Genomic DNA, 27,249 nt, shown 5'->3' with positions numbered 1-27,249 from the left:
ATGTCACACATAGAGGCCATGGGAAAAAGTTAAAGGAAGGTTGTTTGACATTGTCAAATGCTGCACAGATGAGAGATGGAAAGCTGAAAATGGATAACTGGGAGGTCACAGAGAGTTCCCTGTGGAGACAGGACTGGGGGTGCTTGAGGGGTTGTGTGATTTGGAAGAGACAAGGTTTCAATACTGTGTACATGGAAAGAAGTGATACACAGCAATAAAGGTTCACCTGGGGGTGGGGTCCCTTCACCAGGGTGACAGGCTATGTAAGGAACAGGTGTGTGTCCTGCGGTGATGGCTAACGGTGGGGTCTCTGACAAGCCGGCAGGATGGCGGGAGCTGGAGCAGTGAAGAGAGCGCGGCACCGAGATGCCCGAGTTAGGAGAGCGGCGTGACACATCCGTCTTCCATTGCTAGAGTAACAACTCAGCACAAGTTCAGTGGGCTCGAAATGAAAAATAAACTCAAATTTACTGTCTTACAGTTCTGACATGGGTCTCACTAGGCTACAATCAGGGTGCCGGCAGGCAGTTCATTCTGGCGGCTCTGATGAGAGATCAATTTCCTTTTCCAGCTCCCAGAAATAGGCTGTCTTCTTCAGCTCACTATCCTGTCCTCTGCCCACAACGCCAGCGCCACCAAGCCACGCCCTCTCCTGCCACCCTCTTCCAGTTTTAGGAACCCCGTGTTTGCACTGAGCACACCGGGAGATTCCATATGCTCTTCTTAAGGCCTTATTTGCAACCTTACTTCCATCCACAACCATCTGCCTTTGCTGTGTAAGAGAACAGGTTTTGGGAATTAGGACATCTTTTTTTCTTTTTTGGAAGGGTGACATTTTGCTTCCTAATGGAGAACAGGTGCCATGGAAGACAAGAAAAAAGGTTCAGCTTCAAAGAGGAAATTTTTGAGGATTCAAGTCATGATCTTGAATGTATGAGTGACTGAGATGGGGCAGGAGATGTTAAGGAATGCAGCACTGGTGGGGTGTCCTGGTTCTGGGGAAAACGGGCAAGAACGAAACAATACCAGTGTCATTCAAACCTGAGCATCTGGCTCCTGTCACAGACTGCCAGGAACTGAGTGAAGTCAGGACAGTGGACATTATTTATTACATACTTGAAAAAAGAAACAAAAGAGACAGTGTGGATTCCCTCCATCTTAACTCTATAACTTTTACATAGATATAGGAAGGACAGAGAACACGGTGTGTAACCTTTCTTTCTGTTATCAATTACTGAACCCAGCACAAACTGAAAATTATCAGGTTTTCAAGTGATAACCAGGACCAATTCTGCACTGGCCTCACACTTCCTCCGTATGGGTGTGTGTCCCCTTATTGCCTTTCTCCCCTTGAAGAATCAAGTCTCTCCCTTCCCTTCCACCTCTATCACAAGACCATCGGGCTGGAGTACACGAGGCTGACAGCACAAAGCCCTCAACACCTGGTCTAAAGAGAGAGGATGGTTTCCATGAATCTGAATGACGGACAGCCAGAAAGGCAAAAACTCTCTGTCTTTCTAAGGGGACACCCTGATTTATAAACAGGAGAACCTGCTTCCAACAAGCATATCCCTACACTAGGAACTGATGCATTCGGCTTTGATAGTTTGATGACATCAACCATAAAATCAGGTCGTGTGCTATCTCCTTTATATCACCAAATATCATTCTAATTACAATTTGATTTTGAGGTCAAATGAGTTGGGCTCACTTAGCAACCCTGACATATTCTCATAGCTGTGTGATGTTAACAAGTTACTTGACATCTTTGTGCCTCTGTTCCCTATGTTCTTCAAAAAATTCAATGCGATGAGGGACAGAGTTTATCTCATAGCCTGGCACAGAATAAGTACTTAACAAATGCTATTAATACTAATAATAATGTTGTCAATATAAGTTAACAGCAATTTGAATAGATTAGGGTATTAAAAATATATAAACCATAAAGCAAAAAGCTTTCATTCCAGAAACAGAAGTGATAGAACACTAATATAATACATGATTATAAATTGTTTAAAGGAGAAAAACCATATCTGATCACTTTGACACAGGCCAAAAAAAGCCTTAGCTGAATTAAACAGCCATTATTATATTTCTAAAGGAATAATAATAAAAAAACAATCTGGTTACACATCTAAGAATAGGAACTTCCTTAACATGATGATGAATTTTTAGCTTCTCTTTGATATTCATTGGAAATATGCTTCTGAAAACGTTATGAAACACTAAGGAGTGTATCAAAAGCAATTTTCCATAAGAATGAAAACTGAATGACTCATGATGTCACTTCCAAGGGCCCACTAGCCTAAATGCCATCTGAATTAAGACCCTAGTGAAGCTTCGACCCAGCTTTAGGGGAGAAAGACTGCAGGGTGTGCAGGGGGAGAGACACCCACAGGCACTGCACGAGCTCCTCCCGGCCCTCCACTCCTTACTTCCCTGGAAGACAAGTGCCTGAGAGCAATTCTAGCGAAGATCTGAAGGCTTCTGGGCATACCTTCCACTCCACTAAATTACAACAGAGGCTAATCTAGTGTGATGCAAGGCTAAACCACAAGTATGTAAGGGCATAAAAATAAACTGTGTAGTGGAGATGAAAGTGGAAACACGACAAACCCAATGGAGACAGTTTAGAAACACCAAGCATGAAGAGAGACTCCCTGCCATTCACTGGAGGCCACTTTGCACAGCAGGCAGGGCACCACCTGTGCAGAAAGTATTCCGGTCACCACTTGTTCATCAATGGTCTCTTCAGAAATTAAGTACTATTCTAAACTCTCCTAAAGCACACCTGTGTAAACTGAGATGAGCCCCTTATATCAGAAACCAAAAGCAAGTATTAAAGTAAAACACTAACAAATATAAATACAAGAAATCCTGCTATCCTGGTTTATACTCAACTTTGTTCTAGACTCTAGTCAAAGCAACAGATAAATACGTTTTTTTGTATTTTTCCAAAGCTGGAAATGGGGAGGCAGTCAGACAGACTCCCGCATGAGCCCAACCGGGATCCACCCAGCATGCCCACCAGGGGGCGATGCTCTGCCCATCTGGGGCGTCGCTTTGCCGCAATCAGAGCCATTCCAGCACCTGAGGCAGAGGCCACAGAGCCATCCTCAGCACCGGGCAAACTTTGCTCCAGTGGAGCCTTGGCTGCGGGAGGGGAAGAGAGAGAGAGAGGAAGGAGAGGGGGAGAGGTGGAGAAGCAGATGGGCGCTTCTCCTGTGTGCCCTGGCCTGGAATCGAACCCGGGACTCCCGCATGCCAGGCTGACGCTCTACCACTGAGCCAACTGGCCAACCGGCCAGGGCCGATAAATATGTTTTAAATACTGAAAAGAAAGGCCCTGGCCGGTTGGCTCAGTAGTAGAGTGCTGGCCCGGTGTGTGGATGTCCGGGGTTCGATTCCCAGTCAGGGTACACAGGAGAAGTGACTATCTGGTTCTCCACTCCTCCCCCTTCTCCCTCCTCCCCCTGCCCCCCCCCCAACCACAGCTAAACTGAAGCGCATCTGCCCAGGTGCTGAGGATGGCTCCATAGAGCCTCCACCTCAGGCACTAAAAATAGTTTGGTTGCAAGCATGGCCTGAGATGGGCAGAGCAACAGCCCAAGACGGGGGTTGCAGGGTGGATCCTGGTTGGGGCATATGCTGGAGTCTTTCTCTCTATCTCCCCTCCTCTCACATGGAAAAGAAAAAAAAAAACAATAAAAAATACTGAAAAGAAATAACAATGTGATTGTTAGCAAGTGAATTGTCTACCTAAAGAGCCAACATCATAAAAAAAATCCAGAAATATGGCCCTGGCCGGTTGGCTCAGCGGTAGAGCGTCAGCCTGGCATGCGGGAGACCTGGGTTCGATTCCCGGCCAGGGCACATAGGAGAAGCGCCCATTTGCTTCTCCACCCCCGCCCCCTCCTTCCTCTCTGTCTCTCTCTTCCCCTCCCGCAGCCAAGGCTCCATTGGAGTAAAGATGGCCCGGGCACTGGGGATGGCTCCTTGGCCTCTGCCCCAGGTGCTGGAGTGGCTCTGGTCGTGGCACAGCAATGCCCCGGAGGGGTAGAGCATCGCCCCCTGGTGGGCAGAGCGTCGCCCCTGGTGGGCGTGCCGGGTGGATCCTGGTCGGTCGCATGCGGGAGTCTGTCTGACTGTATCTCCCCATTTCCAGCTTCAGAAAAAAAAAAAAAAGTACAAAAAAAAAAAATCCAGAAATAACCACATTGTTCAACAAGATGGCTAGATTTAGTAATCTTTAACACTTACAATAGAAATGTATTTGAAAGTATCCCAGGCACAGTGTCATCAAACTAGAAAATCTCTATGAATAAATATAGCAAGATAATGGCAAGATATATATAAAGAAAATTTAAAAGATTTACTGACACATACAGAGTGGGTCAAAAGTAGGTTTACAAATGTAAGTATATGAAATAGTTTATTCTTGTACTATTATTTATTAATTACTATGCTATTTTCCATAAAAACCACTGTAAACCTACTTTTTTTTTTACCTCAGCCTGTATAAATGGAAGCCTGAATAAAAAATGAGGTACAGCTAATGTTCCTAAATAGGATATCTCATTTTAATCAATATTTCACTTTCTCTTCAAATTAATGTCTGAATTAAATAATTCAAATCCAAATTTATAAAAGTCAGAGAAGGAAAATATGCTGAACTGGTAACCAAGTTTCCAACATAAATACATAAAACTATCCAAAAGTATTTTAAAAAGAGAGGGTAGGAACACTGTATTGATGTTAAAACACATGACAGAGGCAGAGCAATTAAACCATTGTGCTGCCTGACCTGTGGTGGCGCAGTGGGATAAAGCATCGACTTGGAACACTGAGGTCGCCAGTTCGAAACCCTGGCTTGCCTGGTCAAGGTACATATGGGAGTTGATGCTTCCTGCTCCTTCCCCCTTCTCTCTCTCTCTCTCTCCTCTCTCTAAAAATTGAATAAATAGTCTTTTAAAAAATTTAAAAACAAAAACATTGTGCTGAAATCACTAAAAATCAGAACTGGAAAAATTCAGTGTAAAATAGAAGTGCCTTTATAAACCAGTAAGAAAAAGCTGGCTCTTCCCATAAATGCCATGTAGCTTTATGTTAGAGGGGAGGTCCTGGCATTAGACAGACTAAATGAGAGTCCTGGTCTGTCCCAGGCTCACCCAGTGACATTGGACAAGAAAATGTACTCAAAGACAATTCCCCAGTGCATAAAACAGGGATGCCACTGGCCTCCCACAGAGGTACTGTAAGGATTACATAAAACAAATTGTTTCAGGCAGAGCACACCGCAATGTGAGAATGAGGGCTCAGGAAACCTTAAGGATGATGTTGGGGTAAGTGCTGGTAAGATTTGGAGAAAAATCTAGATCTCTCTCAGATCAATGCAGATGGATTCAAACTTTAATAGTAAAAAATCAAGTCATTAATACCATTGAAGAAAATATTAGATTTGTATTTGCTTAAAGAAATATAATCTTTATTGGTGATGCACGCATCTCAAATCACTGGCCTGACTCTGCGATGCAAATATCCAGTGTTATTATTTAGCACTTTAAGGGTAACTTCTGGAAAACTGGCATCATAAACTGTTACAGGAAAATTTCTTTAGCGTACGTACAGGTGCCTACACCTCCTGCATGTGGAGAGGGTGAGGGTATGGAGAAGAATTAACTCTGTACTCAGTGTGAACTCCATGCTTTATCATTTGCTGACACAAAGGGAAACATGCAGTAGACAATATTCTTCCTTCAAGCACGTCAGAGGAGATAGGGTCCTTAACTAAAATGAGCCACGCTGAAGAAAAACCCAGAATGCGAGAAGGGCAGGGAGCTGCCATCATGGATGGCGTTACCTCAGGGCTAGTTCTACCCTCACACCGAGCAGGCCCTCGTGCAGTAGTGAAATAAATGAACACTTCTTACTCCACACCCGAGGAAACATTACTTAGCTGCTCTGTAAGCATTTAACTTCTAGTTAGTTATAGGAAAACCAATGAGAGTTTTAAATGTAACAACATATATGACCAGGTCAAGCAGCTAAGCCTAGAGAGAAATGTCAACTCTCTATCATCATTTAAATTATAGCTCAGGGGAAACGGAACTCCATGTAGGTCATCCTTTTCTTTCTAAGAGACAACAGTGTGTGGGGGCAGTGGATAAGACACTATCACGTTCTTTAACTTCTGCTGGGAAAACAAATGATGTACGAGGTTTCCCTGGGGCTTGGGGCCTCAGAGCCAGGCTGGAATCCCTGCTTTGCGCTGATGTGTGCCAACACATTCCTGAGTCACTGGGCTTGTAGGTTTTCTCATCAGTAAAACAGCTACTACCACCTGCAGTGCACCCCAGATAATGAAATAGAACCTTTCGCTCACAGGAGACACACACCGGAAACGGGATCCTGCTCTTCCTCCTCAGGCCTGATGCTGATCTCCCCCCTTCCTACTCTCTTTCCCAGCACAGCTCATTCAAAGGGGCTTGTTGCTTCTTATAAACAGATAAAGGACTTAATTGGGTAAATTTAAATACTAGAAGAAAACACAGGAAATACAAAAAACCAATTCTGTATGAATCAAAACAATACGTGGTTATTTAAAAATACAGTTGAACAAAAGAAAATATACTGCTCACAAAAATTAGGGGATATTTTAAAGCTTCATATCCATTTTACCCAATTACCCCTCTCAGAAAACCAATGTTTGCATTCTGATGAATTTACTTCCAGCAGCAACCCATCCCCCTATTTATATGTATGTAGGTGGGTTATTTTTTCAAACAAAAATGGAATCGTATTGCCAACTTGCTTTTCTACTGTAACAATGTCATTATTTTCCTACATCACTTAGAAACAGCACAGAGTATTTCACACTATTTCATTGATTTTTATTTTCCTACTACTTTAAATAATTCGGTGATAGGCACTGTAGTTAAATCTTCTAACATTCTCATCACAGTCGCTTTCCTAGGTTGAGTGTCAGCAAATGAACACACTGGAAACCTTAAACTTACACAATGTTATGTCAATTATATCTTAATAAAGCTGGAAAAAAGAATTATGATGCCTTCTTATATTCATGCTTATAATTGTATGTACAATGGTTCTGTATTTTTAATTTTATCTTACATTAGTTGCATTGCTTACTACCCATTCTTTTTTTCTCTTTTCTCTCTTTTTTTTTTTTTTTTGGTATTTTTCTAAAGTGAGAAGCAGGGGAGGCAGAGACAGACTCCCACATGTGCCTGACCGGGATCCACCTGGCATGCCCACTAGGGGGCGATGCTCTGCTCATCTGGGGCATTGCTCCATTGCAACCAGAGCCATTCTAGCTCCTAAGGCAAAGGCCATGGAGCCATTCTCACGCCTGGGCCAACTTTGCTCCAATGGAGCCTTGGCTGCAGGAGGGGAAGAGAGAGAGAGAGAGAAAGGAGAGGGGTAAGGGTGGAGAAACAGATGGGTGCTTCTCCTGTGTGCCCTGGCCGGGAATCGAACCGAGACATCCACATGCCAGGCTGACGCTCTACCACTGAGCCAACCAGCCAGGGCCACTACCTATTCTTTTATAAAATGATTTTTCCTGACTTGAAGACTGGGTTTTTGATAGGTGTCTCAGATAAAAAGAAATCTATCTCCCTCTCAGTAACTTTTTTTCAGGAAAGGTGTTTCCTGCAACCTTGTGTGTGTGGGAATGTCCTGATGTTTTTGAACCTGAAAACAATGTTCACCACACATCTCGGAAGTTGTACTCCTCTGGCGCTCACTGCTATGGAGAAGCCTGTGCCAGATTCTCTTCTCTGATCCTTTGTAGGTAAGTTTTCTTTTTTTAAAAAATCCATGACCTGTAAACACTTGCCACAATTTATGTAAATGCTGAACTTTCCCCTTAATTCAGTCTAAATGTGGTGAGCTCTTTTGACTTTTCAAGTCAGGTACGAGTTTCAGCTCATGAAAGCATTCATCTTAGATTATGTTTGATTACTACTTCCATTCCCACTATTCTGATCTGTTTGCCAACAGCACCTATTACTTGCAGAATCTTCATTTAAGCCTTCCATATCTGTTTTCTTCTCTCTTACCAACTGCATTCCTTCAGCAAAATTCCAGTATATTTTGAGGGGGCTCATCAGATTTCTCCTATTCCCCACCAAGGTTTTCACAGTATGACTCAAACATTACTCGGACTTCTTTGCTGGCCTCAAGAAGCACTAACCTTAAACTTATTTTATACCCAAGTCCCTCAAGTCTTTATATTCTATTTGATTTAAAAATATATTAGGTAGATTCTTGATACTCTCTTCCCACATGAGTCCATTTTAATCCTGTATTCTGTGATTCAAGCTCAAATGTACTAGAATGATCATTAAATAGGAGGACAATACTGTTGTATGTCTGTGGCTTGACCTACTTATATATTTGGGGATTAATTTATCAAAATAACACAGCTTTGACCTTCTGAACTTGCTCTGTGAAACAAAGAAAATGACAAGAAATTATGTCATTGTGATTTGTAATAAATAAATATTTGGTCTTCATCCACAATTTCTGACTCAAAGCTTCTAAAACCCTTGAAATTTCCATAGTGCTGAAAATAAAGCTATCTTTTGTTATGTTAGTGATGTGACCTTTAGAAAGTACCTAGAGATGGCAGCTGGTGGCCAATGGGGCCAACCATGATTAGAGGGTCTGAACTCCCAGTTTCAACTCCCAGCCTCCAGGGAGGGGAAAGGGGTTAGAGGCTGAACCAATCCCCAAAGGCCAATGACTTAATCAGTCGTGACTATGTAATGGAGCCGCCATAAAAACCAAGAGGTTGGGGTTCAAGGTTTCCGGGTTGGTGAGCGCCTGGAGAAGCAGGAGCGGTGACCTGGAAAGGGCACAGAAGCTCCGCGTACCTTGTCCTATGCATTCTTCCATCTGGCTGTGCCATCACAACAAACCGATGACCTAGTCACATGTTCTCTTATGACCCATTCCGGAAAACTAATCGAACCTCAGGACGGGGCTGTGGGGGCTCTGATTTATAGCCAGTCACAATTTTTATAATCAGCACCATTTTGTTAAAATAAAGCAATTCTGCCTGACCAGGTGGTGGTGCAGTGGATAGAGCATCGAACTGGGATGCAGAGGACCCAAGTTCGAGACCCCGAGGTCTCCAGCTTGAGCGCAGGCTCATCTGGTTTGAGCACAGGCTCATCTGGTTTGAGCAAAAGCTCACTAGCTTGGACCCAAGGTCGCTGGCTGGAGCAAGGGGTTACTCCGTCTGTTGAAGGCCTGTGGTCAAGGCACATATGAGAAAGCAATCAATGAACAACTAAGGTCTCGCAATGAAAAACTGATGATTGATGCTTCTCATCTCTCTCCGTTCCTGCCTGTATGTCCCTGCCTATCCCTCTCTCTGACTCTCTCTCTGTCCCTGTGTAAAAAAAAAAAAGAAGAAAAAAAAAAAAAGCAAGTCTAGTGACACCATCTTTACATATCTTTTTTTTTAACTTTTAGTTTTTATTTACTTCTATTTTTGAGGAGAGAGAGAGAGAGAGAGAAGGAGGGAGGAGCAGGAAGCATCAACTCCCCATATGCACCTTGACCAGGCAAGCCCAGGGTTTTGAACCGGCGACCTCAGCATTCCAAGTCCACGCTTTATCCACTGCGTCACCACGGGCCAGGCTCCATAATACCTTGTAACAGTATCTTAACTATTCTATTCTTCAAAGTATAGGGAAATAGCACTGAATTATTACCCAAGACTTAAACAAGGCACAGATAAATCTAATTTAAAAAATAAAAATATTATTTTGCCAAAGTATGCTTCCTTAGATAAGGTAGGTAATGTTATAGATGTGAAAGAAAGCCACAGAAAAGCATTTTCTTTCATATTGATTCTAGAACTTTACATTTGTCTAACATTCTTTTGGAAAAGCCTTTGGGTTTATTCCATTATATTCAGTTCTCTATATTTTTTCTGATTAATATTAAAACTATAAAATGTGTAATGTGCAAAAAAAAAAAAAATGAAGAAAACCAAATTTCATGCAACTTCTATACCCAGAGAAAACAGTTATCAAAATATTGTTATAGATCCTACTAGCTTGTTTTTCTATAAACTTATTATCATTTTTTATCCATCAACTCCTTGTTTTGTCTCTGTGTGTTACCTGGATGACTTTTTTTACACTGTTGAATCTACCTCATACCTGTAGGTAGCACTTGTCAGACCTTTCACCTGAAATCTAGGTTCCTCTCGACTAAACCACTTGGCACCTCAAAAACATCTCTTACAAATTCATTATCTTCTTTCCTCCTTCCTGAGTTTGTTAGTTTGACATTTTTTAAATAAATATTTTATTTATTCATTTTAGAGAGAAGTGAGAATGAAAGAGGGAGGGGAGGACAGGAAGCATCAACTCCCATATGTGCCTTGACCAGGCAAGCCCGGAATATTGAACTGACAATCTCAGCGTTCCAGGTCGATGCTTTATCCTCTGCGCCACCGCAGGTCAGGCAGTTTGAAAGTGTTTGTTCTTATTCTTCCTCATACTCTATATCAGTCACCAAATATTGCTGTTTCTAAGAGCTAAACCTATCTTCAGGTGTGACCTCGTTTCCCATGCCTGGTCAGCTCACTTCCCCCACTATCCTTAGATTTGTCATCTGAAAACAGAGAGTTAACGGAGTTCCCCCAAAGGATGAAGTCTAAATTCTTAGTGTGACCGATTCCCATTTTAGTGACTTCTCTGCAGACTAGAGCCATGGAAAGTAGTGACCTGGAACTGGGATTACCCTCCCTGCGGCCTCAGGCTCCCCCTAGTGGTATAGAACATCCTGGGGTAGGAATCCAGGAAATGTGCAGGACAGCCCTGCCTGCCCAGGTGGGTTTGTCAGCTGCCTTCAGGTGTGAAAAGGAACAAGGAGCCTTAGAATTCAAAGGCTCACTCAGTGGTTCCGTCTAAGCACTGGATTACCCCCTATGGAAATGCCCCAAGCCTCCAACCATTATCACTGCCACCCTGAGAGCAGACGAAAAGCTATGAAGGCATCACTCCTTACTGCTCCCAAATAAAGATCACAGGATAATTCGCATATATGTATATATATAGATGTGTATGTGTGCATATATACACACACGCACACACGCACACACGCACACACACACCTATCCAGAATTTTCATGAAACTCAAACAAATCAAACAGAATATTCATTCATCTATGGATTAACTCACCCACTCATGCACATTTAAAGAGCACCTATAATGCCACAGATATTGCACAAGCTACTAATACAGTGTCTGGGTCACAACAGCCTATAAATAAAGCAGCAAATAAATGAATCCAGAAAAGGAAGCCTAACCTGAACAGGGGCAGGAAGGGCTTCCTGGAAGAAAAGACAACTGAGCTGGTTTTGCTGAGTTTGTGAAGTCAAGTGAGAGTTACCGTGTTTTCCCGAAAATAAGCCCGTGTCTTATATACTGATTTTTGTCCCTAAAGACGCGCTAGGTCTTATTTTCAGGGGAGGCCTTATATTTCTAAGCTTGAAAAACATTGCACTAGGTCTTATTTTCAGGGGATGTCTTATTTTCCCATGAACAAGAATTCACATTTATTATTGAACAAAAAAATCAACATTTATTAATATACTGTAGTCACGTCATCACATACAGCAGCATAACCAGCCAAACTCTGAATTCCATCCAGAATTTCTTGTGACTCTATTTCCATGTACAACAATCTACCCTGTTTCTCCGAAAATAAGACAGTGTCTTATATTAATGTTTGCTCCTAAAGACACGCTAGGTCTTATTCTCAGGGGAGGCCTTATATTTCTAAGCTTGAAAAACACTGCACTGGTTCTTATTTTCAGGGGATGTCTTCTTTTCGGGGAAACAGGGTAGGTGAAGAGTAGAGTGAAGGGTGCTGTTTCAGACTCAGAGTGTTTGTTAAACAAGGCACATTAAAAAGCATCCACAGGCCTTGGCCGGTTGCTCAGTGGTAGAGCGTTGGCCTGGCGTGCAGGGGTCCCGGGTTCGATTCCCGGCCAGGGCACACAGGAGAAGCGCCCATCTGCTTCTTCACCCCTCCCCCTCTCCTTCCTCTCTGTCTCTCTCTTCTCCTCCCGCAGCCCAGGCTCCATTGGAGCAAAGATGGCCCGGGCGCTGGGGATGGCTCCTTGGCGTCTGCCCCAGGCGCTAGAGTGGCTCTGGTCGTGAGAGAGCGACGCCCCGGAGGGGCAGAGCATCGCCCCCTGGTGGGCAGAGCTTCGCCCCTGGTGGGCGTGCCGGGTGGATCCAGGTCGGGCGCATGCGGGAGTCTGTCTGACTGTCTCTCCCCATTTCCAGCTTCAGAAAAATACAAAAAAAAAACAAAAAAAAAAACCATCCACAGTTAGTATAGAATCACCACTAAAAGAAACCGCAATGGCTAGGACAATCAGCCTCCTTCAGGGAAACTCAACTGGACTAAATGTTTCCACTTCAAAATACTTCGTAAGCAACAGCATTTAAAATAAGGATGGAGAAAGATCATATGGGGTGGGCAAAAGTAGATTTACAGTTGTGAGTACATGGAACAGTCAACAGAGTTTATTCTTATATTACTATTTATTATTGTGTTACTTTCCATACAAACAACTGTTAACCTACTTGTGCCCCACCCTGTATTTTAAACTGCACAACTATAAACACCACGCATTTTCAAATGTCCAATGTGTACAAAGTATATGTAAACAAAAATGTAAAATGAAATTTTCCTTAATCCTCTTCCTCTTTTTGGAAATAAGTGATATTATTCAACACTTTAAAATTTAAGAAGGATTTTATTAATCACAGAGAAGCGTCTCTCAATATGTTGGCAGTTACAGCTGTTCATAAAATACAGAATGGCCTCAGATGAGAAGCATCCGTTAAGCTGTGTAATACATGATGCAATCACGTTAGCCCACCGGAATGCTAGAAAGCACGCACTTTCTGCTATGGATACGCCCTCTGCCTCTGCTGGAGCAACGGCAGCACAGCCTCACTTACTACCACCCCCATGGTGGCCCGTCTCACCCCTGATGAGCCCCATGAGAAAGTTATATTAAACGTGGAGACAAGCTCTATCTCCTGGTAGCTTTGGCATTAACCTTGGCCCAACCTCAGGGCCCTCTGGAGTAAATCTCAGCTGTGAGACTATGTTTCATGTACTGTATTGCCACAGGTTCTCAGAGAGTCTTCTTGCTCTTAGTCTAGCAATCTTGAGTATACCGTAACCTCTGTGCCACAACAGGTTTTGATTGACGGTCCCCTCTCTTTGTATTCTCTTTAGAACATGTTCCGGGCCTGCACATGACAGGATCAGCAGGTGTGAGAGGGATGAACCAAGTAAAAGCAGGAGTGTCACTTCCATCACGTTAGACCAGGCCGCTTCTGCTAATGCAGTTGCAGATGCAATGGCTATTCTGAGAAATGGCTGAACACTGTAGACTCATTTTAAGATTCCCCTTAACTAAAAGTCCCAAGTTGTCTTTTTATTTTTTAACTGACAGATGGTAGGCCATGTCTCTATCCATTTTTGATTCCCTAGTTGATGCCAAAAGGTGCATGCATTTGTACCAACACATTTATGACTATGTCTATACACACACACACACACACACACACACACATTAAAAAATTATTTCTGGGACAAATATATGATGATGGAAAACAAGCTGACTTTGGGTGATGGGTGCACAACACAACCAAGAGTTCAAATGCTACAGAGATATTCACCTGAAACTTATGTACTCTTATTGATCAATGTCACCCCACTAAATTTAATTTCTAAATAAATAAATAAAAATTGTTTCTTTTTTTTTTTTTTTTTTGTATTTTTCTGAAGTGAGAAGCAGGGAGGCAGAAAGACAGACTCCCGCATGTGTCCAACCAGGATCCACCTGCCATGCCCACCAGGGGGCGATGCTCTGTTGCAACTGGAGCCACTCCAGTCCCTGAGGTGGAGGCCATGGAGCCATCCTCAGTGCCCGGGGCCAACCCTGCTCCAATGGAGCCCTAGCTGCTGGAGGGGAAGAGAGAGACAGAGAGAAAGGAGAGGGGGAAGGGGTGAGAAGCTGACGGGCGCTTCTCCTGTGTGCCCTGGCCGGGAATCGAACCCAGGACTTCCACACGCTGGGTCAAAGCTCTACCACTGAGCTAGCCAACCAGGACAAAATTATTTCTTATACAGGGAAAGTAATAAATACTTATTAGTGCACACTACCTGCTAGGCACTGTGCTAGATGCTAGGAACAGATAGTTGAATGAGACATGCCAATGATATTTCACTTTTACCCCTTTAAAAAGATTAAGTATAGAAAGCAAGGGCCATTGGCACAGAGTAGCTGCTCAATGAACTGTTACTATTATTATAATCAGTTACAAATTATAGTCTTAAAAATTATTACAGATTTTTTAAAATAAAATTTCTGCAATATTGACACCAATACTTACCAATACTATAATATCTCTTCAGCTCTGTACGTCTGATCTCCTTTAACTGGTTATTTTTTCTCTTTTTCTTCTCATCAGTAATATATTCTTCTTCCACAGCAACGTTGCACTTGTCTTTTTCTAAAATAACGTCTTCTTTTCCAGTATGAGTCCTTGTAGCTACAGCTGAGGTGGTCTCTGCATTTTGTTTGGCTTGTTTTTTCTTTTTCAGTCTAAGAATGAGGGGAAAAAAGGAAAACCATTGGAGAAATGATTTGCTAGGAAGAGTTATATTTATTTCATGTGGTTGGGCTTTGAGAAACTTACTGATATAGAAAACACTTCCATTATTGTTAATTACATTTTTCTGTTATATTTTCTATTCCTAATCACTTAAAAAATTCTTATATGAAAATTTGTAGCCTTTCCTACCTCAAAAATTAATGGGAAATTCTCTAAACCTGAGGAAAAACTAGATTATTCTATAGGCTATTAAGTGGGTTTTTTGTGTTTTTTATTTTTCTGAAGTGAGAAGCAGAGAGGCAGAGAGACACACTCCCACATGTGCCCGACCGGGATCCACTTGGCAATCCCAATAGGGGGCAATGCTCTGCCCATCTGGGTCATTGTTCCCTTGTAACCAGAGTCATTGTAGTGCCTGAGGCATAGGCCATGGAGCCATTTTCAGCGCCCAGGCCAACTTTACTTCAATGGAGCCTTGGCTGTGGGAGGGGGAGAGAGAGATAGAGAGAAAGGAGATGGGGAAGGGTAGAGAAGCAGATGGGCACTTCTCCTGTGTGCCCTGGCTGGAAATTGAACCCAGGATATCCACACGCCAGGCTGACACTCTACCACTGAGCCAACTGGCCAGGACCATAAATGGTATTTTTGGTCAAGATATACTGTTATCCAAATATATTGCCACATTTGGAGTGCTACATTTTTTTAAAGTGTTTCTGGTTTTCAAGGGTACCTTTGGACTAACGGGTAAGCAAATCTGTAAAACGAACCCTTTATCATTGGTTCACATGCTGAGCATAGAGATCTTGCAGGCTGAAAACAGGTTTAGGAAAAGAACTTCTTTTCCTTTATACATATACATAGTACTGAAGAAAGAGCTGCATTTCCTGAGCTAGAAAATGCTACACTGACAACATATAGTTATCATTATGATTACTAATAGCTGACACATATGTTAGCATATGTGATGTTTTCAATTCTATACTCGAGTCACAGATGTATAAAGGATGAAATTTTTAATTCACTAAAATTCAAGAATTCAGAATTGTTCTAACTAATGTACCCCTCTAATTAACTGATGTGTCGCTCTGTACTAACCAGTCCTTGAGAATGTAAAGAATACAAGTCTTGCCCTCTGCTATACGCAGCAGTCAGCTCAGACGTAAATATTTATTAATTAGGACCCTTTCTCGTCTTTCTATCTATCTAGGCACAGTCAGTTTTCTCTTACATGTGCCTGTTTCCTTTGCTCTCTTGAGCATCTATACAATTTGATGTTGGACAAGGATCAGAAAATAGTTTGGGGAGATAATACAGGAACTAAGGTTGGATTTTACACAACTTTTCTCTGTGATGTTTTTCAAATCAATTTAACAGCCTGAAGAGGACCCTCCCTTGACGTGACACAGCTCTCCAACAGGGTCTTTCATGAGGGTCAACGTGCAAGAGCCCCATAATTCAAGAGCTCAACATGACACGTGTCAACATGTAACACAAGCAGAAATACTAGTAAAATACCTCCTAATACAATCATATACTAACATGAGAGCTAAGCATGGTAAGGTATATAACAAATTCAGCTTTTGAGAGAAAGGTTTTGTATTCTAACAAAATATTTCAACTAAGCTGTTACTCATTGAACATTGAGCAGCCAAGTTCTTATACTTTTATTGGCTAATAAATGAGATTACAGCCTGAAAAAGGATAGCTAGGGAAAAAATGATAGATGAATATGTTCCTCATCTCTAGCTTATTTATCTTATGTTTGTTAAAAAATCAAAACAAACAAAACCATAATCAAGCAAAGCTGGAGATTCATAAAAAGGAATTATATTCAGTAAACACATTTTATTTTCTATCCTCAGATTTTAAACTCATCTTCCCCCTGCCTCCCCTCCACCCCCGGTAAAACGGTAGTTGGCTCTTTGCAAAGTTGAGTCAGATAATGTTCCTAATGAAACAATTTCTCTTCCACCAAGATTTCTATATGAGCTGAAATTAATACGCACTAACCTAGATATAAAGATGAGAGATCGACTCTTTGCTTAGGAAGGCATACAACACAGAACTGATCTCTGCATACAAAAGGATGTGCTGATCTTGTTCCGATATACTGGCTTAAAAAACAATCTTGAATAGTCAATAATATTGCAATAACTATGCATGTTGCCAGGTGGGTACTGAAAATATCGGGAGGGGGGAACACTTTGTAAAGTACATAATTTTTAACCACTATGCTGTACACCTTAAAGTAATACAAAATAATATTAAATATAAACTGTAATTAAAAAAGAAAAAATGCTTGAGATGAACCTTACTGCCCACTTCCAAAAATCATTCCTTCTATAGGAAGAGAAAAAAGAAACATAAAAAATCAGTTCTGTGCAGCCTGAGATATGTTGCTTTTTAATCTTCTGAAATGTTTCCACTTTGAGTTGATTTAAATGTCCTCATTTCACTGCCCTCACAATAATTAAACTCACTCAGATCTAGGGCACATATTTTGATGAACACTGTTTGGAGACATCTCATTAGGGACCGGTTTTCACACTTGGAAATAAAAAAATGGGATACAATATTTTATTATATAATTTGCCGCCTTCCCCACAAAGACCACTATTGTCAATGCATGTAGCCAAACATCGTTATTTCAGGGGGGAAAAAAGGTGCTAGAAAATAGCAACACCAAACTTGCTTAAGAAAAACCATATGATTTAATACTTCACTAATTTTACAAATCAGCTACATCTTTTTAGACTCGAGCTCTCATGAGAATTTATTTTTCTGAAGGTTATTAACATGAACATTCTGAGCCAGTTAAGTGGAAATCAGAAGTGAGTTCTAAAGCTTACTAAAAACCCTTCCTTCAAAGCATGGAGATACACCTTTTCCACCTTTTCTAAGAGGGAGTGACGGCCACTCTGATGAATGTGGTATAGTCAGTGCTCTTCAAACGCTCCATGGTAGGGCTTGTATCTCTTAGGCCTTCTCTATTTTTCTCAAGTCAGCATCTACCACGGTAAGCCCTTCTCACAAACGGTTTTGTTATCACAATATTACGGTAAACTGAAAACAAAAGGTTATACAAGAAAATAATCTCCCCTTTTTCCACCTACGCAATTTTAATGACCCCAGATGTCCACATGAATACTGTGGACTAAAAAAATACTTGGAAAGAAGTCATCTTAAACAGATGAGTGATTGAAAATAATGAGACATATTTCACATTTCATTGCTGTGAATATAAGTAAAAAAAAACCCACACACCTTTATTTTGTTATGCTGTATTTATCTTTCTTTATAAGAGACTGAAATTACATAAAACAAATGTCTATTGTTCAATCTCCTCTCATTATTGTACCCAGGCCCTGTCAATTTTATTTCCTCAGTCTCTCCCTTTCAAATTCACCTTCTCTCCCTGAGCTCGGCTCCCATCAAATCATTTCTGGCATTCATCATCTCTCAGACTGGACTATTTTTTATAATATAATTTATTATACTTTCTTTTATTACAAACATAATATATATGCATACTAGAAAAGCTTGAAAATGTAAAGAGCCTGACCTGTGGTGGCACAGTAAATAAAGAATTGACCTGGAACGCTGAGGTCGCCGGTTCGAAACCCTGGGCTTGCCTGGTCAAGGCACATATGGGAGTTGATGCTTCCTGCTCCCCCCCTTCTCTCTCTCTGTCTCTCTCCTCTTTCTAAAATGAATAAAATCTAAAAAAAGGAAAAAGAAAAAAGAAAATGTAGAAGAGTAAAAAAAAAGAATAAAGTAAAGGAAATGCTAAGACTAAGAAGCAATCACTCTTTCAAGGAGATCCTGTAAAGGCCAGAAGACAGGGTAATTAAAGCCTTCCTCAAGGGCAGAAGAATGGGGCAGCAATGGCTGACCATGATTCGGAGCTTCTTAACTGTCCCTTTCCACCCAGGGCTATTACAGGGCTTATTCTGGAATCTCTTGGCTTTTTTGTACTAAAATTGTGTGCACTTGTGGGATACATGCAGACCTCATTTTTTCCCTACTGGTATCCCAACCCAGAGGTAGCTGACTGAAGAAATAAATAAGATGACACTGCTAAAGGAAGCATTTTTCATAGCTGAATGAACATTTTCCTCAGAAGTGTTTTCCTTTACTAAAGGAAGTTAAGTTCAGGGTACCAGCAGCAATCAAAGCCAAGATCTTGGGCCAGTTCCTTTCTTTGTCTCTGCAGAGGTCTCTCCTGTTGCTTACTGACACCCAGTGGAACCCAACACAAAAGGGCACTAAACGATGAGAAGCTTTCATTAGCACTAGAGTGAAAGCTTCAGGAGGGTAGGGATTGGCTAGGTTTTGTTACATGCTGTACTGTCAGGACCTGTGCATGTACACATTGGGCACTCAATAACTATTTCTTGAATATTTGAATGAATGAATAAATGAATAGATAAATAAGGCTATGTTTGATTTTGGCCGAGATCTGCTCTCCTGACCAGTGCTCTCCTATAGCCATGTCACAGCTTTCTCTGATTAGCAGCCTGTTCTCAAAAATAAACTCCCAACTTCTTATGTATTTTTAGGAAAAGAAAATATATTAACCACATGTAATTAAAAACACAGTAAAACAAAGACTTCTTTAATTTATATATATTAAATTAATGGTCCATATGTCTTCTTAATTCCACAATTTGAGGATCATGTATTTTCTGTAAAAAGTGCCACAGACATAAATACCTAGCATGGCACTGTCCAATATGGGAGCCACCAGCCAGCCACCTGTGGTTGTTAAATTTAATTAAAATTTAGTAGAAATTTAAAACTCAGTTCTTCAGTTGCAAGAGCCACAGAATTCAAGAGCTCAAGAGACTTATGTCCTAGTGGGTACCATACTGAACAACACAGTATAAAGCACCTCTACCATCACAGAAGGGCTGGCCAGCATTGGCACCGAGCTATTGCTTCCACAGTTAGCCCTCCTAGCAAGAGACTGGAGGGAAAGGTGAAGACAGACGTCATTTAATAGTTAAAACTTACTGTGTATGTGCATAGAATATGCCTACAAGGTTACACACAAAATAAATTGTTTCCAGCAAAAAGAAAGTTAGTAGCTGCGTGGCAGAGAAAGTGAGAAGTATTACTGCCCGTTGCGTTCTCTCTTGGACCTCTTGGATTCTATACCACATATAATAGTCAAAAGAGAAAGAAGAGGGGCAATTTTATTTACATTCACATCATTGGACATGGTAGAATTTTTTTTGTACAGCAAATATATATTACTCTTGCTATCATAACATCAGCACATTTGTTAAAGCTAAATATCTGCAGCTATGGCAACATTTCTCTAAATCTCCACTGTGTTTATCTTCCCCGAGTCCAGCTCTCACAGTGAATTCCTGCATGGCGGCCCCACTCCCTTCCTTATCAGACACAGCTGGTCTGTCACCCGCGGGAGACCTTTCCGAGGTCCTTGCTCTTGGCTGTTCCACTGCAGCCTTGTCAGTGTGCTGTTCTGACCTTCAGAGTCTAGGCTGTTTTTTCCTGGTTGCCTAAAAGTGACTCCTGCCATTTCCACAGCCCGGACAGGAGATGCAGCCACGGCCCTCACTGTTCCTTCTTAGGTATGCACCCTTGGGCATGTTACTAAATCTGAGCCTCGGGTTTCTTGTCCTTGAAAGGAAAATAATGGCCTCAGATGGGTTTTGTGACCACTAAACTGAACAGTACACAGAAAGCTTACTTTTACTGTTAAAAGTCTGTGCCTGGTTCACGTAAAAGCACAACAGAGGCTATTAATTTGCTGTGCTGCTGCTGTTCCCATTACTTGAGGATTTCTCAGGATCCAAGTCAGTCAAGTAACATATAAAGCAGCATAAATGCAACAAAGAAGGTGTCTGATAAATTCTAGATGTTGTAAATTATGTGTTCACATTATTTTACTCACTGCATAGAAATAATTTTACCTCAGCTGTAAATTTAGTCACCAGTAAGTACAAAGCCATGTATTCTTTATGAGAACATCACTTCTAGTACTCTATTTCATTTTGAGATTTTACAAACAAATGGTCAGTTTTCAGTTTCCACTGCAAATTTCCAATTGTGATATATGCCAAATAAAGTCAAACTGAAAGCCAGAGGGAGAAAATCTTCAAAACAAATCACTTGATAAAAATTCTCTCTTGAAAGTACCACCAAATAAAATCAAAATGTTTAGGAGTGATTACTGAGAAAACCTTTCAATGTACCCTATTACCGGGCCACCTTGGTGGCGTGCCTTCCTTTTTCTCTTGGTCTAATAGTGGTAAGATCCCCCGCTCCAAGAAAATTCATCTGTTAAATCGGAAACATTCTGGTTACAAAGAACCAGTGCAGAGAATAAGAGATAGAATAAGAGATCCTTGGGCTTCAAGTTAGATAACTACTGATATAGCCACACAGGTGAACACAGATACACATACTAGAAATTCACCCAATCTCAGGAAGTAACTGCCTTCTAACAAAGACCACGCAATAGAATGCCAGGGACAAACCACAAAAATTTCCCTTTTTAAGGACTTGTGTGGCTATTAAAACAGAGACAGGTTCAGCAGATCTCAGGGTACTCTGGTCATCAAAGTACAGGTGCCGGAATGGACGCAAACTGTCACCCTTCCGGAGGATCCTGGGGTGGGTTCCTACAGAACATTCAGCATGGAAGGCTTTACGTGCTCCCCAGTACCAGGATGCCAATGGCACCATCCCATAGTGTGCCATTGTGTGTAAGAATTATGTGGATGCATAGTGTGTACAACGTTTACCTTGTGTTTACAAAACAAGACAGGCTGCCTGTGTGGGAGTCTGGTTCCCTGTTCTGAAAGTCACCGCCTGAAAAAACTACAGGGAAATCAATGGCACAGACAGTGGTAATATACTCCTCAGCTACAAACTGAGAAAGGAGAGCAGAAAAGGGAACTTGTTCCTGGCGGTAAGAGAATTGTGTTATGCTAACAGGAATCAGCGAAATCCTGTAAATATGGCATTTAACTATTAGGAATTTTATTGTTTATCAATCAAGAACAAGCTAATAAACACAGCAACACAGAACTTTATAAAAAATCTGCAAATAGCCCTGTGCAGTTGGCTCAATAAACAGAGCGTCAGCCCAGTATGTGGACATCCGGGTTCAATCCTTGGTCAGGGCACACATGAGAAGAGACAGTCTGCTTCTCTTCTCCTCCCTCTCCCCCTTCTCTCTCTCTTCCCTTTTCACAGCCAGTGCTCAGTTGGTTTGAGCGTTGGCCCAGGCACTGAGGAGAGCTTGGAGGATTCGAGCATGGGTCACAGATGTGGGCTGCCAGGTGGATCCCAGTAGGGGTGCATGTGGGAGTCTGTCTCACTATCTTCCCTCCTCTCACTTAAAAAAAAATCTGCAAATGGAAATGTTAAGAAGTGATAAAGCATTTTGGAGTTTTAAAATTCTCTTTTGCTTTACAATGTTCTGATATATGTGGTTTATTTAATTTAATATAGTTAAAATAACTGGCTTAAAACAAAACCCATTCTTCTCTTAGTCTAGAGGTCAGAAATCCGTTGGACGTCCACACTACCTGCAGAGGCTCTTTTTTTTGCCTTTTCCAGCTTCTAGAACTGCATTCCTCTATCTTGAAAGCCAGCAGCATAGTACCTGTCTTCCAAGTCACACTGCCTCCTTCCTGTAGTCAGATCTCCCTCTGCCTCCTCATATGGCCCCTGAGGTTGCAATTAGAGAGGCCCACATGGAAAATCCAGGATAATCTCATCTCAAGATCCTTAACTCAAACATATTTTCAAGTTCTCTTCTGCAGTAGGAGGTAACATTTACAGGTCCGGGAATTAGGACCTGGATATCTTTGGGGGCCATTATTCAGTCTCCCACACTGAGTAAATTACCTTTGTGTTTTAAATACTATACTTGTAAGCTGAGTATCATATCACTGTAGGATCTTAGTTTTCCATGTCCAAATCATTACTATGTCTACACAACACATTGTCTATGTTACTTCAAGAAATTCACTGCCGGCAGTGACCGGCAGTAAGCACATATTTCTAAAGAAAAGCAAAAAAAGTTGATTCAGAACTATCCTGAAGTTTCAAGGTACAATGAAAATATTACATATACTGATCTTTTATTTTCTGTTGGGTGACTCCAAAACAGTCTCTTGGGGGTGCGAATATTGTAAGGAAAATTTTAACAGGATTTCTAAATGGTTAAACCTCATTTTTATATCTGATTACTTTACTCTTCCCTTAAATTCGTTATTCACTATTTATAATCACTTACAAAGCCAAGAAAATCTTCCAAATACTTTTTCTTTTATTAGAGTTCATTAGTGTGCCCAGAAGTCTTATATTTTTGTCAGTTAATTTTTAAAAAAATATTTGTTACTCAAAATGAATCATATACTCAGACTCCCCGATGACTTTAGAGAAAACAGCTTTGGGATATATTTCAAAATGACATTAATATCTCAATACAACAGCAATACATTTTAGGGACACAGTTCTTCTGGAGAAACAGAGAGACTGTGATCTCCGGAAGCCATTTCAGCAGACTAAAGCATGACTACCTTGAAACATTTCAAGCAGAAATACAATGATACCAGTGATTTCGTTCTCATATTTTAACTTAATTCCCTTTAAACTTCATAAACCATAAAAGAATGGAGGAAAAAAAAGGCTAAAAATATATAATCCTGAAAAGAACGTTTGTTATATAAATCAATGCTCTGAAAGTCTCATGAAACATAAGAATTATGATCAACATAAGCGACAGGAAATAATTGAGTGGCATAAAATTATAATATGTTCTAACCCAATTTATCTCCCTCCTTCCAACTTTTAAAATATATTCTAATAATTTTTAGCTGCTTTTGAACAATTTTAGACATACAGATATTACCCTTTTATGATAATGTTATCTTAATGTCATAAACTAGAAGGGGCCTCAAAACTTATCCTGTCATTATAGGTACTTTCAGAAAGAAAAATCTATCAGGTAAAAAATTATAAAAATTGTTTTGGCAGATGCCCACAATTTAGTTGGTTTACATCCAATATATGCATTCAATTTCTTAGACCTGTTTTTCCAGTTGATATACCCTGGCTGTATCCCTGGGAAGTGGCAGTGCTTAGAAACAGGACTCAGGGGTGGGAGACCAGTAATGACTATGTTGAAATTTTCCCCTTTTACATTAAAGTAGAATTCTGGGGTAATTCACTCATGTGTAACAGTGAACCAAAAATAGATTTGTGAAGAAAAATCCTGGTCTTGCTTTCATATATCAGAGGGCTCAGCTCTAGGGCTACGACCATCCAACCACATGGCAGTCTTGGCAGGGGTCCACAAAGGCTCATCGGTGCTCATCACTCAAGGACGCTAGGCTGCTCCTCATCACCCAAAAAGAGTACCTGTGATATAATAAATAACACATATTGTTGGAGGAAAGCCAAAACAGAGTGACTTTCTGTCCCCATCTTGAGGAAGTAAAGGCTGGGACCAAGCACTCATGACTGAAAGCAGTCACGTCCAGGGAAGGCCCAAGGACGTGATGCTTGGCCCAGCTGGAGCTTTCTGCAGGTCAGGAATCAGGCAGCAGATGGTGTGGGGTTATGTCTCAGAAAGGGCAACAGACATCGAATCAGTTTTGCAAAACTAAATAATAAAATTGTACACTGTACTCTGCTTGTCAGTTTCTTACGCAAGATGACGTATTTCTGCTTAATAAATTGGGTAGCTTTCCTGTCTAAGGCACCTCAATCCTGGAGAGACTGGGGTCCTCCACTTGCAGCACTGTTGTTGCTGCCTCATTCCTTTGCGGCTCCTCTCCATGAAACCCTGAACATTAACAACATACTTTATCTTTGTCCCTCCCTGGCTCCTGGTACAGAGGTCATAGAACACTTGCTATCTCCTAAATGATAAGAATGTCTTTTGTACGCCAATAAGATGACTCCCAGTGTTTGGAGGCAGGGGCAGACAACTTCGGGATAGGGGCTTATCATCAGAAACACCAAGCCTTGATTAGAAATTTGGAACTTTCAGCTACCCCACCACCACCACCATACCGTGAAAGAGGGGTGAGGGGCTAGAGATTGAGTTCAGTCACAAATGACCAGTGAGTTAATCATGGTACACAATTAAAACCTCCATTAACACCTGACACGACAAGGGTTGGTGAACACAGGTATAGAAGGGTGCAGTGCCCGGAGAGGTCATGGAAGCTCTGGAGCCTCTCACCCCCATACTTTGTCCTGTGCATCCCTTGCACTGGGTTGTTCCTAAGTTATAATCTTTATTAAAAAATGGGTATACCTAAGTAAAGTTTTCTTGAGTCCTATGAGTCATCCTAGTGAATATAAACTTGAGGAGGGTATCATGGGAACTTCCAAATTTGTATCCAAATCACACAGAAATTAGGGGTTGACTAGAGATCCGGAAATTCCGACTAGTGTCTGAAGTGAGTGCAGTCTTGAGGGATGGAGCCCTTAAACTGGGGGGTCTGACGCTAACTAGAAGCAGCAATATGTCAGAACTGAACTGAATGGTTGGAGACCCAGTTGGTTTTGGAGAATTAGAAAACACCCAATTCTCGGCTTTGCCAGAAAACCAAGCCTGATTATAGCAAGAAGGCAGAAAAGCAGGCTGACCTTTCCTCTGATCAGAGATGGATGACTAAATGCTTCTGATTGGCCCATGGACACTCTTTAAATATCCAAATGACTTAAGGATGAACATTTAAGTGGGGACATTTCACATAAAAATGTGGACTTCAGGCTCACCTTGAAGGGTCAGAAGACAGAACAGCACTGCCCTCAAACTGCCCGCCGCAGGGCAGAGTGGAGTTGACATCAGCAGTGTCCCTGCTCCGAAAGGGCAAGGGCGTGTGCATCCAGTCCCCGCAGCCCAACTTAGCAGACACCCTTTTACAACACTGCTTCAGCCCCGAAGGTCATTCTTTGCATTTTTTGCTCCAGAAGCATCAAGTTTTATTTGGGGGTCAGTTCAGATCATCAGAAAGCCGCCGTCTCGGACCACACTGTGCTGTCCCGCTCCGGAGTGCCTTTGAGTTACGTACTGGCATCCTGTCCTCTCGTGTCACTGCAATAAATTGCTTTTATTGATGTTGCTAAGTTCACTACCGCTACATTTTTTAGTGTTCCTTTTACAAAGGACACGAAGTCCTTTGTAAGAGGTAAGGGACAGGCCTGACCTGTGGTGGCGCAGTGGATAAAGTGTTGACCTGGAAATGCTGAGGTCACCGGTTCAAAACCCTGGGCTTGCCTGGTCAAGGCACATATGGGAGTTGATGCTTCCAGCCCCCCTCCTTTTCTCTTTTTCTCTCTAAAATAAATTTAAAATAAAAGGAGTTAAGGGATAGGAAGGGCTTTGTCGCCTGGGGAACTGGTATGTGCTCTACTCATGAATAGGGAGAACTATGGAAAGGGGACCTCATGATCACTGAGCATGTAGTGGTTCCGAGTCACCTGTGTAACTAACAGCATGCAGTTGGGTATCCTACTTTTCATTCCAATTTATATGTTCCATGGTCTGAACTTCCGATTTTTCATAAGCATTTTATAATTCCTTATAAGGGCAACAAAGAAAGGATATATTATTAACATATGGATGATTGCAGCCTCCTTCCTGTGTGATCTGCTAAGGGGAAACTGGGGGTTTGATTCTCAGCTTTTCTCCCTTTCCCTTCTTCCGGGCTTATTAACACACATGTGGGAAATGAATTAGGAGAAGGGGGAAAGGACATGGAGTGAGAGAGGAAACAGAAGATACCTTAAAAAGTCAGGGGAAAGATGAGGAAAGGGAAGGACTGACTGCACTGGGGGAGAGCTGGTATGTAAGTTTAAAGGAGGAGGAGAGGGAATTGGAGCAAGTAGCTGACGGCCTGTAAACAGTCAGAGAGGTGGGGAAAGAGGATGTTTATCAGTTCTACATGGGGTGGGCAAAAGTATGTGAAAGTTTATTCTTGTATTCTCATTTACTCTTGTATTATTTATTTGTATTACAACTGTAAAATATACTTTTGCTCACCCCTGTATATAACACATTTTCTCCCCTCTTGGCTATTTTCTGAGAGGTGAAGCAAATATTCAAATTATTTTCAATGATTTCTGTCATACTTATTTTTTAATGTGACTTAGTGCCGAGACTGGACCAAAACAAGGCTGGCTAGACATGGGTTACATATGTGTAGTTTGTTTAGATGCCTCTAATGTTATAGGATAAGGTAGGCTGTGAATGAATGCATGAATAAGCACATAAAAAAGAAATGACCAAACTTCAGTCCTGGAATAATAAAGCAGGCTAATTATAAGTTATCTATGTCAAATTTCACAAATTTATAAGACCCTTGAATCTGACCATGCCACAGAGACTAAAAGGGGCTGACATAACAAGTAATGTTGTTCTACATCCTTACAATGACAGAAATCAAACTCTACCCAATATCAATCTACTAATATAATTATATTAATAATAATATAAGGTGTGTTGATGTTCCTGAGATCTAACAATTCCCCCAGCACTCGAACACTTGCCCATGTCCCCAGAAA

The 27,249-nt window shown here is 41.4% G+C and overlaps 1 protein-coding gene across 10 annotated transcripts in view; it reads right to left on the bottom strand.

Annotated features, from left to right (window-relative positions):
• The window catches only part of NCOA7 (nuclear receptor coactivator 7), a 146,075-nt gene that overhangs the window by 77,715 nt on the left and 41,111 nt on the right, over window positions 1–27,249 (bottom strand). For 5 of the 10 annotated variants that reach the window (XM_066247744.1, XM_066247742.1, XM_066247752.1 and 2 more), the window contains 2 exons: window positions 25,462–25,780; window positions 14,467–14,678 (listed from right to left, as the gene is read on the bottom strand). In XM_066247744.1, coding sequence (XP_066103841.1) covers window positions 14,467–14,678; window positions 25,462–25,571 — 322 coding nt within the window. In that variant the 5' untranslated portion in view covers window positions 25,572–25,780. The remainder of the gene's footprint in view (window positions 1–14,466; window positions 14,679–25,461; window positions 25,781–27,249) is intronic. The other 5 variants (XM_066247747.1, XM_066247746.1, XM_066247748.1 and 2 more) reach the window with 1 other exon arrangement.

The sequence above is a fragment of the Saccopteryx bilineata genome, chromosome 12, assembly GCF_036850765.1.
Source record: "Saccopteryx bilineata isolate mSacBil1 chromosome 12, mSacBil1_pri_phased_curated, whole genome shotgun sequence".
Lineage (NCBI taxonomy): Eukaryota > Metazoa > Chordata > Mammalia > Chiroptera > Emballonuridae > Saccopteryx > Saccopteryx bilineata.
Note: the sequence above shows the minus strand (reverse complement) of the source record. Positions and strands in the feature narration are given on the sequence as shown.